Genomic DNA, 16,531 nt, shown 5'->3' with positions numbered 1-16,531 from the left:
GGAGGGCAGGAGAGAAGGTGCGGAGGGGGGAGGGCATAAGTAGCAGAAAGGAGAGAAATAAAAATAAATTAAATGACTGGGTGTTGCGGTGAAATGATGGCTGTGTAGTGCTTGAATGGGAACAGGGAGGGGGCTGGATGGGTGAGGACAGTGACTAACAAAGGTTGAGGCCAGGAGGGTTTCGGGAACGTAGGATGTATTGCAGGGAAAGTTCCCACCTGCACAATTCAGAAAAGCTGGTGTTGGTGGGAAGGATCCATATGGCACAGGCTGTGAAGCAGTCATTGAGATGAGGGAGATTACGTTCGGCAGCATGTTCAGCAACAGGGTGGTCCACTTGGTTTTTGGTCACAGTTTGTCGGTGGCTGTTCATGTGGACAGACAGCTTGTTGATTGTCATGGCTACATAGAATGCATACAGTGGTTGCAGCTTAGCTTGTAAATCACATGACTGGTTTCACAGGTAGCCCTGCCTTTGATGGGATAGGTGATGTTAGTGACTGGACTGGAGTAGGTGGTGGTAGGAGGATGTATGGGACACGTTTTGCATCTAGGTCTATTATAGGGGTATGAGCCATGAGGTAAGGGATTGGGAGCAGGGGTTGTGTAAGGATGGACAAGTATATGGTGTAGGTCCTGTTCCCATTCCAGCACTACACCGCCGCCATTTCACCGCCACACCCAGTCTTTTAATTTCTTTTTATTTCTCTCCTTTCCGCTACTTATCCCCTCCCCCCTCCAAACCTTCTCTCCTGCCCTCCATCTAAAATGCAACACTTCACTGTCTGCACTCCTGCCATACTATCCCTCCCCCTCCCCACCCCAGCTTCCTCCTTACCCACACCCAGTCACCACTTCCATCATGCACTGGTGCTGCTGCTTGCAGTGTTGTTTCAGTTCTCTGAGACTACAGACAGAAGTGGTGTTTGCATGAGTGTGTGTGTGCGTGTGTGTATGTTTGTCTACTGCTGACAAAGGCCTTAGTGGCCAAAAGCTATAATTGTGTGAATCTTTTTGTTGTGCCTATCGCAACTCAGCATCTCTGCTTTATGGTGAGTAGCAACTTTCCTTCTCTGGTATTGTTATAAAGAGTATTTGTTCGATAAAAATTGAATCTTATATGTAGTTAATGAATACTTGTACTGGGATTACAAATACTTCATACTGGGATTACAAACATCACAAAAAACTTGTGTGGGAAGTGCTTTCATAAATTTGAAAATATAGTAATAGTCGTTTGTGTTCAGTGGATATTTTTCCATCTTTGTGAAATAAATGTATTAAAGAAATTGCACCTTGTTTAAGTGTTAAACAGCATTCTTTTAGTTAATTTTGATTTTTGTGAACTTTTTCAGAAAACATGTTTGCTTCATTAACAAATGTCTTATATATTTCTCATATATTTTTTGTGATAGATCTCAACATGGCCATACACCATAACAAACGTACAGCATACTTACCAAGGTTAAGTCTGGCTCCCACTGTTTCACGTTTCTCCTCAATTACAGAGTGGGCAATGTCAGCATCTGGCAAGCTGCTCTTGATATTTACACTGTCTGGAACTTCATTGTCCTGTGGGCGTGAAGCATCAGGCTGAGGAGTGTTGGCCAAGTTAACCTCATAGCCACTAGTAGATATATCAGCTGCTGTTGTTCTGCTTACAGGACTGATAACAGTTGGTCCATAAATAGTTGGACGAGCTGTTGGAGCAACATTTGCTGGAGTTCTTGTCCTTGCTGGTGGTTTTGTTGCTCTTGTTGGAGGTACTGCATTTGTTGGCTTCACTTCTTCTGTAGTGTGATACAAGTCAGAAAAGCATTGTAAACATCATTAATGCAGTTCCCCTTAATACATCTAAACCTATGTTTAATAATATATTTAAATAAAAATAAATTAAATCTTTCAACTAAGCAACCTATGGAGGTTGCAACAAACAAATAATTTAGATTTTCCAGCCTGTTTTGCTGCTGTCATCTGTATTTACTCGATGAACCCAACATTTTGTGTCTATCTGTGTAGGACAGTTTCATGGGAGGTAGACACACTCTCCCCTTCCTAAAGATGTCTTGAAAATGAAAATTTGGGCTTACCAAGGAAACCCATTTGAGCAGCAGCCAGAATGTCTTAATCATTGTAATATGTTATTACTGAGTATGCTACAGGAAATAACACCAGTTCTCCAAGGTATTACATGGTCAGTAAGTGTTTTCTTGAGCACTAATGTGGGGAGGGATGGAGGTAGCACTTGTGAGAAGTGAATGAAGCAATTTCCTCTCCAAGGAATTATAAATTAGTACCCCCAATGGAACAGGAACTGCTTCATTAATTTTCCAGCACTAACACCCCAAACATACAGGGTTATTACAAATGATTGAAGCGATTTCACAGCTCTACAATAACTTTATTATTTGAGATATTTTCACAATGCTTTGCACACACATACAAAAACTCAAAAAGTTTTTTTAGGCATTCACAAATGTTCTATATGTGCCCCTTTAGTGATTCGGCAGACATCAAGCCGATAATGAAGTTCCTCCCACACTCGGCGTAGCAAGTCCCCATCAATGAGTTCGAAAGCATCGTTGATGCGAGCTCGCAGTTCTGGCACGTTTCTTGGTAGAGGAGGTTTAAACACTGAATCTTTCACATAACCCCACAGAAAGAAATCGCATGGGGTTAAGTTGGGAGAGCGTGGAGGCCATGACATGAATTGCTGATCATGATCTCCACCACGACCGATCCATCGGTTTTCCAATCTCCTATTTAAGAAATGCCGAACATCATGATGGAAGTGCGGTGGAGCACCATCCTGTTGAAAGATGAAGTCGGCGCTGTCGGTCTCCAGTTGTGGCATAAGCCAATTTTCCAGCATGTCCGCGGGCTACGCGTGAAACTTACACACACGCGTTCAACCGTTTCTTCGCTCACTGCAGGCCGACCCGTTGATTTCCGCTTACAGAGGCATCCAGAAGCTTTAAACTGCGCATACCATCGCCGAATGGAGTTAGCAGTTGGTGGATCTTTGTTGAACTTCGTCCTGAAGTGTCGTTGCACTGTTATGACTGACTGATGTGAGTGCATTTCAAGTCCGACATACGCTTTCTCGGCTCCTGTCGCCATTTTGTCTCACTGCGCTCTCGAGCGGTCTGGCGGCAGAAACCTGAAGTGCGGCTTCAGCCGAACAAAACTTTATGAGTTTTTCTACGTATCTGTAGTTTGTCGTGACCATATGTCAATGAATGGAGCTACAGTGAATTTATGAAATCGCTTCAATCATTTGTAATAGCCCTGTATATTAGTAAAATCACACACTACATTTGACAAGTGGTAAAACAATGCTGCTGCACATAGCATTGTTTAATCTCTAAGACTGGCAGTGGCAGAACACAAAATTATAGTAGCCTGAAGTCTTCAGATTGTCACCAGTCAACTACGAAGGTGATTAATAGCAAAAAACACATTTGTCTTGGTTTTTCATTTACACCTAGTAATTTCTTTTCAGTTAGCTCTCACCTTGATATATTAATTGCTAACAGCTGGTTACTAGCAGTATTGTGGAATTCTTGGTATATCTGTGTATTTTTTCTTCAAAACCCTCTTCAGCACCTCATGCCTCTCTTGACCTATATTTTGAAACAAATTTCCTTCTCTCCAATACCTATATGTTTTACTCTTCCTTTGCTGTGTTTTTAATCTTTTGCTTTACTCATACATTATAAATTTTTAACACTCATGGGGAGTAGGGATTCGAAAATGGTTATTAATTAACATGTCTGTCAACAATTCCACACTCATTTCAAAGTTTCATTCAAGTTTTCCCCATAGTTTCATCAAGACTCAAGTACAGACAGACAGGTGCCTGACTCAACTTTATTTTATTACTTACTGACCAAAATGCAGTCTCATTATTAGATTGTGTGTTTTTGGATAGCTAGTAGAGTTAACAATTCCATTTTGATGCAGAGCTCTTAAATTGGCACTATTTTGCTAAGTGGTGTGAGTGGTCACCCTGAAATTTGCTGCCTGGGGTACATCCAGCTATGGAATTAATGTAAATCCATCTACACCTTTACTCTTCAAATTACTGTGAATGGTAGAAGATACTTTCCATGGTACCACACACTGGAGTTTCATTGTGTTCACCATGTGTATGGAGCACAAAGAGGCCTCAGCAGGTGACATAGTGTAATCTTCTCTTTGCAATACATAGAGATTTTTAGTGTGTTCATAGATACCTCATTGATTGACCAGTCACTGAAATATTGTGCACAAAAGTGGAATTGCCAGTGTGATGTGATACCCAAAGCTCACCAGGCAGTTATGGCAGGGATATTTCGGATATAACTTAAATGATTTTGTTCATGTTTGTCACATATTAGTAGCTGTCTGACATTTTTATAAATTGGCATGTGTAAAAGTGTGGTCTTTTCTCATCCTGAGCAGTTTAATAAGATTTATTATATAATCAGACTTTACCTTTGCATACTGGAGGTGGCTGATCATATAGGCCATTGGACATGCATTGAATCTGCTTGGGTCCAACAAGTTTAAAATGTGGTGACATGCAGTGATATTCTACCACTGTCCCTACAATGGTAGCATTGTTGCTGAGAGAGTAGTGTCCATTTTCTATTGAAGGTGGTTCTTCACACTCAATAGCTGTCAGGAACAAACAAAAAAAAAAAAAAAAAAAAGAAAATAACAGCTCATTAATGATATTTCTTTGTTTTGTTACACATTGTGAGTAACTTAAACAATAACTTATAATGCAGCCATATGTGATAGCACTCTAGAAGAGTATAAATGTAATGCTTTCTAAATACAGGTACCATATATTCTTTCTCTTAGTTTATCTATTTATATTGCTTCCATTAATAACAGCACACATTAGAGGACTCACAAAGACTTGTAGGAGAAAGCAGTAGACAAGTTCCAGCAAATCTTAGTGGAAACAAATGGCAAATGTACATGTTCTGAAGTCATAATCTTACACTTCTTGTCAATAACCAACATGTCAGGATATCCTTGTCCTGTTGTTTTTATTGCCAGAAATGAAATGATAGTGAAATTATCAAATATTCTCCTAAAGAACAGTATTTCTTGAAAAACTTTCACTATTAAAGAAGTCTTGCTGTAAAGAAAACAGTTTTCCATGATTTCCCTAAACAACTTCAGGCAAATGCCAGGCTGGTTCCTTTGAAAGGGCACATCCGATTTTCTTCCCCATGCTTCCCTAATCTGAAGGCACAGATGACCCTGCTGTTTGGTCCCCTCCCCCAAACCAACCAACCTTTGTTGGCTGTTTCCAATAGATCATTTCCTTTGTGGTAATTCATAATGTTCAAACATAGTATATGTTCAAAAATCGTACTACAAATGAACATTAGTGTTATTGGTCTGTAATTCAGCGGATAGTCCTGTTTCCTTTCTTCAGCATTAGTGTTACTTGTGCAACTTTCCAATCTGGTTTGGATCTTTCTACGAGTGAGTGGTTGTATATGATTGCTGAAGTTGGGTCTACTGTATCAGCATATTCTGAGAGGAACCTGACTAAATGAGACTTAAGATATCCCTCTGGAATTCACTGAACCATCTTAATATGGTAATTTGATATGGATATGATGTGTACTATTGTAAAGTGATGTGGATATCTCCAGACACAGGCACATTTGCTCAAGGCACTGACATGCTGTCAGGCCTTCACAAAAGCTGTGTTGTAAAATTTCTCATGCCACTCTCACACTACTTCTCTTCTACCATGTTTCCTATTACACCAACACCCTTGGAAGATGGTACTTCACATTGTACCAGTTATTGGGGTTTCTTCCCCTTCCATTTATGTGTGGAATGTGGGAAAAATGTCTATTAAATGCCTCTGTGGACATTGTAATGAATCTAACTGCTTTTCCATGATAGAGCCTGTCTGATCATTCCATTTCAAATCCCTCCACCCAGGTGTTTGCATCAGTTGGCCAATTCCATTGTGATACATTGATACTGTTGTCATAATATAGTATCTTTTCCCATTTTGTTGAGTTCTACAGTCTTAAACATTTAAAATCAGTTGACAAGTGTTTGTACCAATTTGGAATCCTATTAAGATCTGACTGAGCATTTGTGCAGCTTTTTTCAGACAGTTCTTAATTACAGACAATTGCATCATCTGTGAAAAGTCTGGCTTACTAATTATATTGTGTGCAAAGTCATTAATATACAACATAAACATCAAGGGTCCCAACACACTTCTCTGGGGCACACCTGAAATTACCTCTATATGTGTTGTTGGCTCTTTATCCAAGGTAACATGCTGCAGTCTCCCTACCATGGAATCCTCAGTCCAGCCACAAATTTCACTTTATGTCCAATATGATTGTATTTTTAATAATAAGCATAGGTATGGTACTGTATCAAATGGTTTTTAGAAACTGAGGAAAATACTGCATCTACTAAGACTGCATTTATGCATGGCTTACAGTATGTCATGTGAGAAAATTGTGATTTGGTTTTCACATGATCACTAATTTCAGAAGCCATGCTGGTTGGCATGGTGGAGGTCACTCTGGGGCTCAAGACATTTTATTCTGTTTGAGCTCACAGTATGTTCTAAGATTATACACCAAAAGGGTGTCAAGGATATTGGGTGATAGTTCTGGGATTAGTTCTATCTATCTTGTAGACTGGTGTCATCTATAATTTCTTCCAACTGCTGGGGATGGTTCTTTTGTTTGGAAATCTACAGCAGATAATGGTTGAAAGAAAGGCTAACTCAGCCACAATTTCAGTACAGAAAATGATTGGGGTTCTATTGGACCCTGGAGCTTTGGTAATCCATAAACTACTCTGGCACAGCTGGTGGAATGTTTCTGAGCTATTGGTTGTAGTGCATGTTTCAGTTGGTTATAACATAGATAGGAGTGTGATTCATCCATTATGTCCTCACATTACAATGCCTTTCTCATACCACCTGTAAAGAAGTACTGCATAAAGGCATGCTGTTACATCATGACTAGTAAAGACTGTCATCATAGGTACCATTCAGGTCATTGTAAAAGAAGTTTGGATGATTATTTAAGACTCAATAATCACTGTAGACTGTTCTTAGCTGGACAAAAGCTGAGACATTGTTTTCAGTTGTATCTATTTCTGGGACCCGATTAAAAAATTAGGCACAAATTTTTTTCAAATATAGTTAGCATGAACACCTATGCTCATTTACTGTCTATTAAACTACATACACAAGGTGTTGGTTTACACTTATGGAGCAGTGTCATGAAACACATTGATGTATGGTGCTACAGCCTCTTGTGTTGGTTGGACAAATTTTGTGGAACCCATAGGGAACAAACTTTCCGGTGCTGCAGAATATTGTGAACAATGTGATGAATGCTTCTGAATGACATTCCCAATTTCACCATCATATTCCATAATGAGATCCTCCTGTTGTCCTGAATCAGCTCCTTCACACAAGCTGTGTTCAAATCTGTTGATGCTGGGCTGGGTCAGCCACTGTGATCCTTGTTGGTGACGTTTTCTCTAGGAACCACAAACTTTTGACACCATTGTACAACATGCTTACAAGACATTATAGCTCTACATAAACCTCTACCAGCTGCCAGTAAATTTCAGCAGTTGTTACATGTTTTGTCCATAGAAATTGAATAGCTGAGCAGAATTCTTCACGAGACCAGTTTTCCAAATGAGTTGCCATTTGTGTTTACTACAACTAGTGCTGTAGGTGGCAGGTGGCTGAAGCTCCGCACAGTTGCCAAGTGCTTCAATCAGAATTACAGCACACTACTAATTTCTCCATAACAGATGAAACTCCAGGAATTATGGGATTGTAACCTTAGTTTCTGATCACCCCTTGAATTTGTCATAATGCAGGATGTGATGACTTCTTTCAATCTGTACACTTCAGAGTGGAGGAAGAAAGACCTAAGGTAATCAGTATGTCACCCACCAGTCATCAGCAAATGAATATTTGGTACCCAGAAGAACTGTGTTAAAATGTCTGGTCATCATGAAGTACAACAAGAAACCTATTTCACCTTAATGGGCAGCACCTCATCTGGAAAGCATAAAAAAGTGTAAGAGCAGTATTTTCCTTTCAGTTTGTACTGCTGTAACCATGTCTAGTTAGTAATCAATTTTCATATGAAATCCTCAGTGTGTCCTCTGCTGAATCTTTTAAGCATTACTTGAAATCAACTGATCTACCCAACTTTCTGCTCCTCTGTTACTAAATGTGATAGTACCCAATGGCTACATAATTTAACCGGAAATTTATGCTTAAGCACAGTCAATCAAAAATTAAAGATCTTCTTGATCCTACAAATGTTATTTGCAGGTCTTCTTCAAAACTTTGGCGGAGCATGAAAGTTTCATGCATCTTTTTTTTCTCCTGTCAGAGCTATTTCAGGATGTTAGACCATGGATCATCTTCAAACAAAAACCTTCCTCTTAACCAGTTTACTCCAGTTTTTCTACAAGGACTACTCCCTTGGGAAATGGCACTTTAATTATACACTTTCTCACTCCTATCTGGGCTAACAATGTATACTGTTTCATGTTACAGCATTTCAAGTCATGACACATGCAGTGAATACTGACCTTGGCAGAATGGTGGAGGTCCATTCCATCGTTCATCAACATCACATGTAAGCAAAGCTCGACCAATCATTTCATGGCCATCATCACAAGAATATTCAACTTGACTCAAATATGTAACAGTTCTGTTAAGCAGCTGATAACGACCGTTGGTTATATCTGCTGGGAAGCCACATTCAATACCTGCAAACAGACACATATCAGCAACTGGTTTCAAAGTAGCTGGAATAAGTATAGTTCAGAGTTAGGCCATTTATAGAATTTTAACAAATGTATGTTCTCTATTATATATTCTAAAGAATATAATCTTTTAGTTCTGCAATGTAGCAAGAGGTTATACTACTAGGAAACAGATCAACTCCTTTCACTCTTTTGTTGTTTTACAGCTTAATCCTTTCGTGCTTTTTGGTTGTGTGAATGGGAATTCAGTAAAAATATCCATTATTGTGAACAATGCTGTGCATCTTTAAAACGAAATAACAAAATTATTTTCAGATACACAGCTTGACACATCAAGGAGTTTTTAAATGGCTACATCATGTATTAAGAATTATTTTACTTGTGATTGGTATTGCAATCTTAGACATTCGCTGTGAAAGATATATTTCAAGAGTTGAAAGTAATCCTACATTCTATTACCTTACCAAGGCAGCAGTAATTGCAAGAACAGTTACCACAGTTAGATCCAGCTTGTAAGGTAATGAGGGAAATATTGGTCCTTGAACATTAATTAATTATTGTAAAGAAGATACTATTAGTTCAAAACATATACAAGTGACAAAAATGCCTGCAAATGGAGTCCACTACTTGGTGTTCCCTCTTAACAACAACATTGCAACATATGTTACCTATCACAGGATCTCAAAAATGTTCACGTTTGTTATTCTAAAACAGTGAGTCATTTTTGTATGAATTTAAAGGTATTCTGAGTGATAAATTTTCAATTTTATAGTGTCTAGTGTTTTCCACAGTTCATACATTCAATTAAATTGCATACGTTGTGGCGTCCTATACAGGTGGTAATTGCTAACACTATATTTCCAATTATGATCCATGATGCTTGTATTCTATTTTAAAATTCATGTTGGTAAAAATAGTTTGAAAACAAATGGCTATAGTGCTAATTCTTTGTAAATGTGTTTGCCATAAACAATGTAAGATGCAACAGATTTTCAGAGTTTCATTAAGTTTGCTGTCTTGCAACATAAAGTGGCCATTGAATTGATCATGATTAGTATTTTGTGGAAACAGCTCACAGTTCTTAAAATGAAACAAGATTTAAACAGAATCAAGAAGATGAACAATAGACTGCACTCTCCATATAGTGAAGACGCTGAGTCACACATAAGCACAACAGAAAAACAATTTGGATGAAGTCCTTTTTGGCTGAAAGCATACATGTTTGACACTCTGTTTGTTGTGGCTATCTGTGACACAACTTCTCCATTCTGTGGTGAGTAGCAATCCATCCTTTTCATAATATTGTCATTATTCCATCCTGGATTTTCCATTGTTTGGGGATGAACAATAGCCATTTAAGAGAATTATTTGAGTATGGTAATCCCTGCAAGTGGAGTCCACTACTTGGTGTTCCCTCTTAACAACAACATTACAATATATGTTACCTATCACAGGATCCAAAAAATGTTCACATGTTTGTGCATGTATATATATTCTGAAATAATTAGTCAAAATTAGTGTTTATCATGTAAAATTGTTATTTGCGTGCAAATCTGTTACTTTTTACAGACAGTATCTTGCTTTGGATGAATGACTTCTTACTTAAATCTTATTTAATACCATAGTATATTGTATTGTTCAGTCACTGGAGTCATTCAGCTGTTTTCTACAAACACTTTATGAGTCATCCTAACCAAATAAGCTGTTTACATGTTTTTTATGGACTTGCAAATCTTACATCCATCACACTTTTTCTGTCCCTATTGTTGAGTAATGCTGTTCTGAAAAACAATGAATTTCAGACAGATGAAGCCAGGCTTTTGACTGTGCCAAGTATAAAATGCTGCTTAATGAAACAGAATTATGTGCGTAAGTGGAATAATGGTGACATGGATGCAGTCTTGTCCAACAGACAGGAAACAGAGGATGACACAGTAATGGAATGATGACAGTCAACATTGGAGCACCACATGGGGTAGTGTTGGGGTGCTTGTGTTTCTTACATTTATAAATGGCTTCCCACTCTACCACTATGGTAAGCAGGTTCAGCCTGTTTGCAGATAATACTTCTCCTCTGGTAGATAAAACAGGAGAGAAAAAACTTGGATACCTATGATAACAGTGTACTTAATGATGTCCTCAACTGATTTAGCTATAATAGACACTGTATGAATGTAAAAAGATACTGGTTATGGACAATTTGGTGCGACACAGAAAGAAAAAGATGACATAAATATAAAATGTAATGGACAATAAATGCAGCAAATGGACTCTGCGATGTTCTTGCATGTGTACATTGATCCTACCATTCCCTGGCAAAAACACTTCATTATGCAATAAAAGTGAGCAGGAAGTGCCATGGAGACAAAGAACAAAGCCACAGTTAACCACTGTGTGTAACATAGAAAAATAATACACTCCTGGCACTGTCATTTTTAACATGAGAATTTCTTTCATGGTAACAATCAAGAAATTAAAAGTCTCTGGCAGACATTTATTGTTGAACAGTGGTACTGTCTTTCAGTCACTTTCAATCAGCCAGGAAGAACAGGAAAAGGAAAAGTTACACATTGAATTAGAAAGTAAAGAACATATGAGAGGTGGATACTAATCCACACAAAAATAAATAGGTGGATACTAATCCACACAAAAATAAATCTGAAATTGCTTCAGACTTAGGAGTTGCCTATACCACATTATGTACAGTCATCTGCAAAAGAAACAGTATTTTGAATGAGTTTTTAAAATTTGTGCAAAATCAATTAAACATGGCTGTCAACAAGAAGGGAGACACATGGATTTGGAAAAGGCTCTTTTGACGTGTTGCAGCGAAAATGTGCTGCAGCTCTACTGATCAGTGGTGACATGTTGAAAGCAAAGGCAGTGATTTAATTAGAAGTATTAGAAGTATTAATTAGAAGTATGACATCACTGCTCATTTCAAGTAGGTTACAGTACACTTGTTCTCCCACTGCTTGAATACTGCTCACCGGTGTGGGATCCGTACCAGATAGGGTTGATAGAAGAGATAGAGAAGATCCAACGGAGAGCAGCGCACTTCGTTACAGGATCATTTAGTAATCGCGAAAGCGTTACGGAGATGATAAACTCCAGTGAAAGACTCTGTAGGAGAATGCTCAGTAGCTCGGTACGGGCTTTTGTTGAAGTTTCGAGAACATATCTTCACCGAGGAGTCAAGCAGTATATTGCTCCCTCCTACGTATATCTCGCAAAGAGACCATGAGGATAAAATCAGAGAGATTAGAGCCCCCACAGAGGCATACCGACAATCCTTCTTTCCGCGAACAATACGAGACTGGAATAGAAGGGAGAACCGATAGAGGTACTCAAGGTACCCTCCGCCACACACCGTCAGATGGCTTGAGAAGTATGGTGTAGAGGTAGAGTACGTCATTCTGGCTTACTGTTATTTAACCCTTTGTTGCCTGACGGTACTTAAAAGTACCAGTAAGTTTTGACTCTCATTATTTTATCATGGTGCAGTTTCATGATCTGAGAGCCTGTCGGTACTCCCGTCATCCATGGTGAGGTCCACCCCCAACATCATGCTGAATGGACTGCTCAGGGCTGGCATCACATTCTCTTCACAAATCAGTGTCACATATGTCTTCAACCAGTCAATTGTTGAAAATGTGTTTGGAAGCCACCTGATCAGGCTGAACACCTTGGACACACTATCCAGTGAGTGCAGCAAGGTGGAGGTTCCCTGCTGTTTTGAGGTGGCACTATGTGGGGCTGAGTTACGCCACGGTGGTCATGGAAAGCATTGTAATGGCTGTACGATATGTGAATGCCATCCTACGACCAATAGTGCAACCACATCGGCAGCATATTGGCATTCATCTTCATGGATGAATATTTGCACCTCCATCATGCACATCTTGTGAATGATTTCCTTTAGGATAACGACATCGCTCGACTAGAGTGGCCAGCATGTTCTCCAGACATGAATCCTATCAAACATGCCTGGGAGAGATTGAAAAGGGCTGTTTATAGATGATGTGCCCCACCAACCACTCTGAGGGATCTACGCTGAGTCACTGTTTAGGAGTGGAACAATGGGGACCAACAGTGCGTTGATGAACTTGTGGATAGTATGCCACGACGAATACAGGCATGCATCAATGCAAGAGGAGGTGCTACTGGGTATTAGAGGTACCAGTGTGTGCAGCAATTTGGACCACCATCTCAGGAAGGTCTCGCTGTATAGTGGTACAATGTGCAATGTGCGGTTTTCATTAGAAATAAAAAGGGCAAAAATGCTGTTTACGTTGATCTCTATTCCAATTTTCTGGGCAGACTGTGGAACTCTCGGAACCAAGGTGATGCAAAACGTTTTTTGATGTGTGTATAATTTTAAAATCTGAGCAATTTTCTGCTGCTGTTTATTATTTATGTTTTGCCTCCCACCAGATTTGTATGTGCGTATTTTACATGTGCCTGTAAGGTAACTTTGAACCTCTGCATCTTGGAAATGGACAAAGAGATCAATAAAATTTTCAAGGTTGTTGCTCAAGACTGGAATCTTAGGAATACATTGTAAAAATTTCAATCATTTGTTGTGCATATCCATCTTGGAATTCATGGCTTTGTTTTGGTATGAAAAAAATGGTAAAAAAACACTTTCTTTGGGTTTCTCTAAGGAACCACCCATGAGCTAATAATTTTGAATCTCTATATCTCAGAAATGGATAAAGATATAAAGGAAATTTTCAAGAATATTTGAGATTGGGATCTTAGGAATATGTCATAAAATGACAGTCATTTGCTCTGTATAGCCATCTTGGAATCTGTGGCTCAGTTTTGGTACAAAAATGGTAAAGAAGCCTTTTTTTTGGGGAGGGGGGTTCTAAGGAATAGCTCATGAACTAATGTAGATTTTTTAAAATATGAAGACGGCGCTTTTAGATAATTGCCTAGAGAATGTAATGTTAAAATTTGAGCAATTTGATGCAATTTTTTATTATTGAGATTTCGCCTCATACCAGATTTTACATGCGTATTTTACATGTAAAAGTAACTCTGTATCTTGGTAATGGATAGAGATATGAAGAAAATTTTCAAGGTTGTTTGAGGCTGGAATATTGGAAAAATATATACCATAAAAACTTCAGCATAGTCATCTTGGAATCCGTGGCTCAGTTTTAGTCCCAAAGAAATGACAAAAAAGACCATTTTTTTAGGTTTTCTAAGGAACTGCCTACTAACTATGATGGTGCCTCCATATACTCCTTAAGGCCCATTATAGACTGCATCAGTTGATTTGCTTCATTTGCTTAAGCAGGAGGAAGTGTATAACATTTATACTTTGACCCAGTGCTGTAGGATAATGACTCGAAGATGATCCTTCTGTTGGGTATAAATGGTCCCTAGCCCAAGTGCTATCTAAAAGGCTTGACCCCATTTTTCTGTCAGCAGTAGAACCTGAGGTAAGAGCCCCCAGAAAAATCCCATGTCTATGCATGGTGTTTTGTAACATATTAGACAGCATATGCTGTTGCATGGATACCAGTGTTGATTTTCAAATATTTAGATATTGCTAATATGAACATCTCATAATGTATGGGTAAATATTAATTCTGATGTCTTGTATTTTGTACCTTATTTATTTTCATGTTTTATGGTGCAGGGTTAGTTGATATGAATCATGAATCCACCATATTCTGCTCCACTGTATCCATTATTGTAAATTTTATGAAAAATTCATGATTATAAATACTATAAAAACATTGACTCATTCCATATCCTAACAACTCTAATGCTGTTGGGTTCACAAAACTCTTAATAAAATGAAATAAAAGTAAAAAAATTATGAAAACCAGTAAAATAGACATTTGTTGAAATAGAATGTTGCTCCTTTTGAGGGTGCAATAATTATTTTCATTTTATTATAGACACTTTTATAACTGGAGTGTACAACAGAGCTGTAACATTTTAACTGATTATTCTTAGTGACCTATAAGACTTACGTTTGCACACTGGTGGAAATTCATTGTAGAAACCTGTTGTAAGACATGTGCGTGTTGATGGCCCAACCAGCAGATGACCAGGATCACATTGATATTCGACAATTGATCCAACATTGAAGTTCTTTGCAATCATAGTTGAATTGGGTGGCTGCTCTGGACGCCCACAGGCCTTGGGTTCTAGAGGGAATATACATCTCTTAGAAATATTTTTCCCCAGTGAGACAATAAGAATAGAAGTTTTATTACAGTTAGCTTCATGTGATATGGATGTGAAAACTGGTCATAATTGAATAATTGGGGCTATTTAAAATTAATATTGATGAAATGAACACACAAAAAAGTGAAAATAAAGAAATTAACTAGAACAGTAGGAAAATGTATTAATGGAGAAAAGGCTACTAGGAGAAAATCTGACAAAGTCGTGCAGATTATCCTATTGCATTCTATATTTTTAACCTGATAATGGATGGAGCAGTTGGAAATAAGAATTGGTCAATAATTCAGTTCACTTTAATTATACTTTAAGCAACATATATAAAAAATAGAAATGTATGAGCAAAGAAATTACTGTGAATTTCAAAAGTAAACTGTTTTTAAGTCTGTGAGTTGTAATGTTTTATTTCTGCTTTACCTATAATAGTTCTCACTTAATAACTGTGACATTCTGCATTATACTTTGGTTAGCATTTTCTCAGTGTGTTACAGTACTTACGGTGTTGGCAAATATAGTTAAGTTTGGCTTGACAGTTAGTATCAGACCACAGCCATCCTTTTGAGCCATCATATCGTGCACAGTCTTCATTTCCTCCTGGCAAGTTCCAAAATGAGACTGTCACATCATCACCATCAAGCCACTTCCAGTTGTTTCTGTCCTTCGGATCACGCACAGCACCCATCCAGTACTGACTATTGACATCACTCCTGTATTTAATTTTTGAATTAAATATACATTTAGTATACTCTTCACGTACAGAAAATGTTAGTGCATAATGATGTTGCACATATAAGGGACACTCATAAAGTGCATATCATGAAAATAATGAAAAATTTCTTTAGGCACTGCAGTTTTGCACAGTCCTTTGTCTATGTGATTAGTTAGTTACATGTTCCTTGCATAATTTGAACTATTGTTTTATCAAAATGAAACAGAACAGCTCAGTTTACAGGTATATATGATCAGTGTTAACATTAATCAAGACAATATTTTTTAGTCCTACTCATACAACTACACTTAAAAACTACAGGGTGGCACACCAAATGTGTTACCAATTGTTTCTTTCACAATTTACGATGCACATTAGATATCCAGCTGGGATCTCTACAGCAGTACCAGCAGAGCTTGGAAAAACAACTGAGTTGCGAAATGACGTGTAATTCACGATACTGCTGCTAGGAGACTAGTAAGCAGCAATGGCTGACAATGGAAGATTGACCACACAGCAATGATCGGCAATTGTGTTACTTTTTCATGAAATGAAAAGCCTTGTTGTGAATCAGAGGCGTTTTTGACAACAGTTTAATACACAATGGGTCCCTTGCAAGAAGACCATCCACAGGTTGTACGATAAATTTGTACAGGAAGGAACAGTATTGGAAGCGAAGTGACCTTGGCCTAAGCCTGTTTGTTAGCTGGAGAATATTGAAGTGGTACGAGTTGCTGTACAGAGAAGTCCCGAGAAATCATGTAGAAAGGCAGCAGTGCAACTGGGAATATCCAGATGCTCCGTTGAGCGCATTCTTAAAAGTGACCTCCA

The 16,531-nt window shown here is 38.3% G+C and overlaps 1 protein-coding gene across 2 annotated transcripts in view; it reads right to left on the bottom strand.

The window, feature by feature from the left end:
• Positions 1-16,531, bottom strand: part of LOC126253500 (uncharacterized) — a 267,686-nt gene that overhangs the window by 14,364 nt on the left and 236,791 nt on the right. For both annotated transcript variants that reach the window (XM_049954883.1, XM_049954884.1), the window contains 5 exons: positions 15,490-15,698; positions 14,778-14,954; positions 8,611-8,790; positions 4,477-4,659; positions 1,461-1,790 (listed from right to left, as the gene is read on the bottom strand). In XM_049954883.1, coding sequence (XP_049810840.1) covers positions 1,461-1,790; positions 4,477-4,659; positions 8,611-8,790; positions 14,778-14,954; positions 15,490-15,698 — 1,079 coding nt within the window. The remainder of the gene's footprint in view (positions 1-1,460; positions 1,791-4,476; positions 4,660-8,610; positions 8,791-14,777; positions 14,955-15,489; positions 15,699-16,531) is intronic.

Source organism: Schistocerca nitens, chromosome 1 (assembly GCF_023898315.1).
Source record: "Schistocerca nitens isolate TAMUIC-IGC-003100 chromosome 1, iqSchNite1.1, whole genome shotgun sequence".
Taxonomy (NCBI): domain Eukaryota; kingdom Metazoa; phylum Arthropoda; class Insecta; order Orthoptera; family Acrididae; genus Schistocerca; species Schistocerca nitens.
Note: the sequence above shows the minus strand (reverse complement) of the source record. Positions and strands in the feature narration are given on the sequence as shown.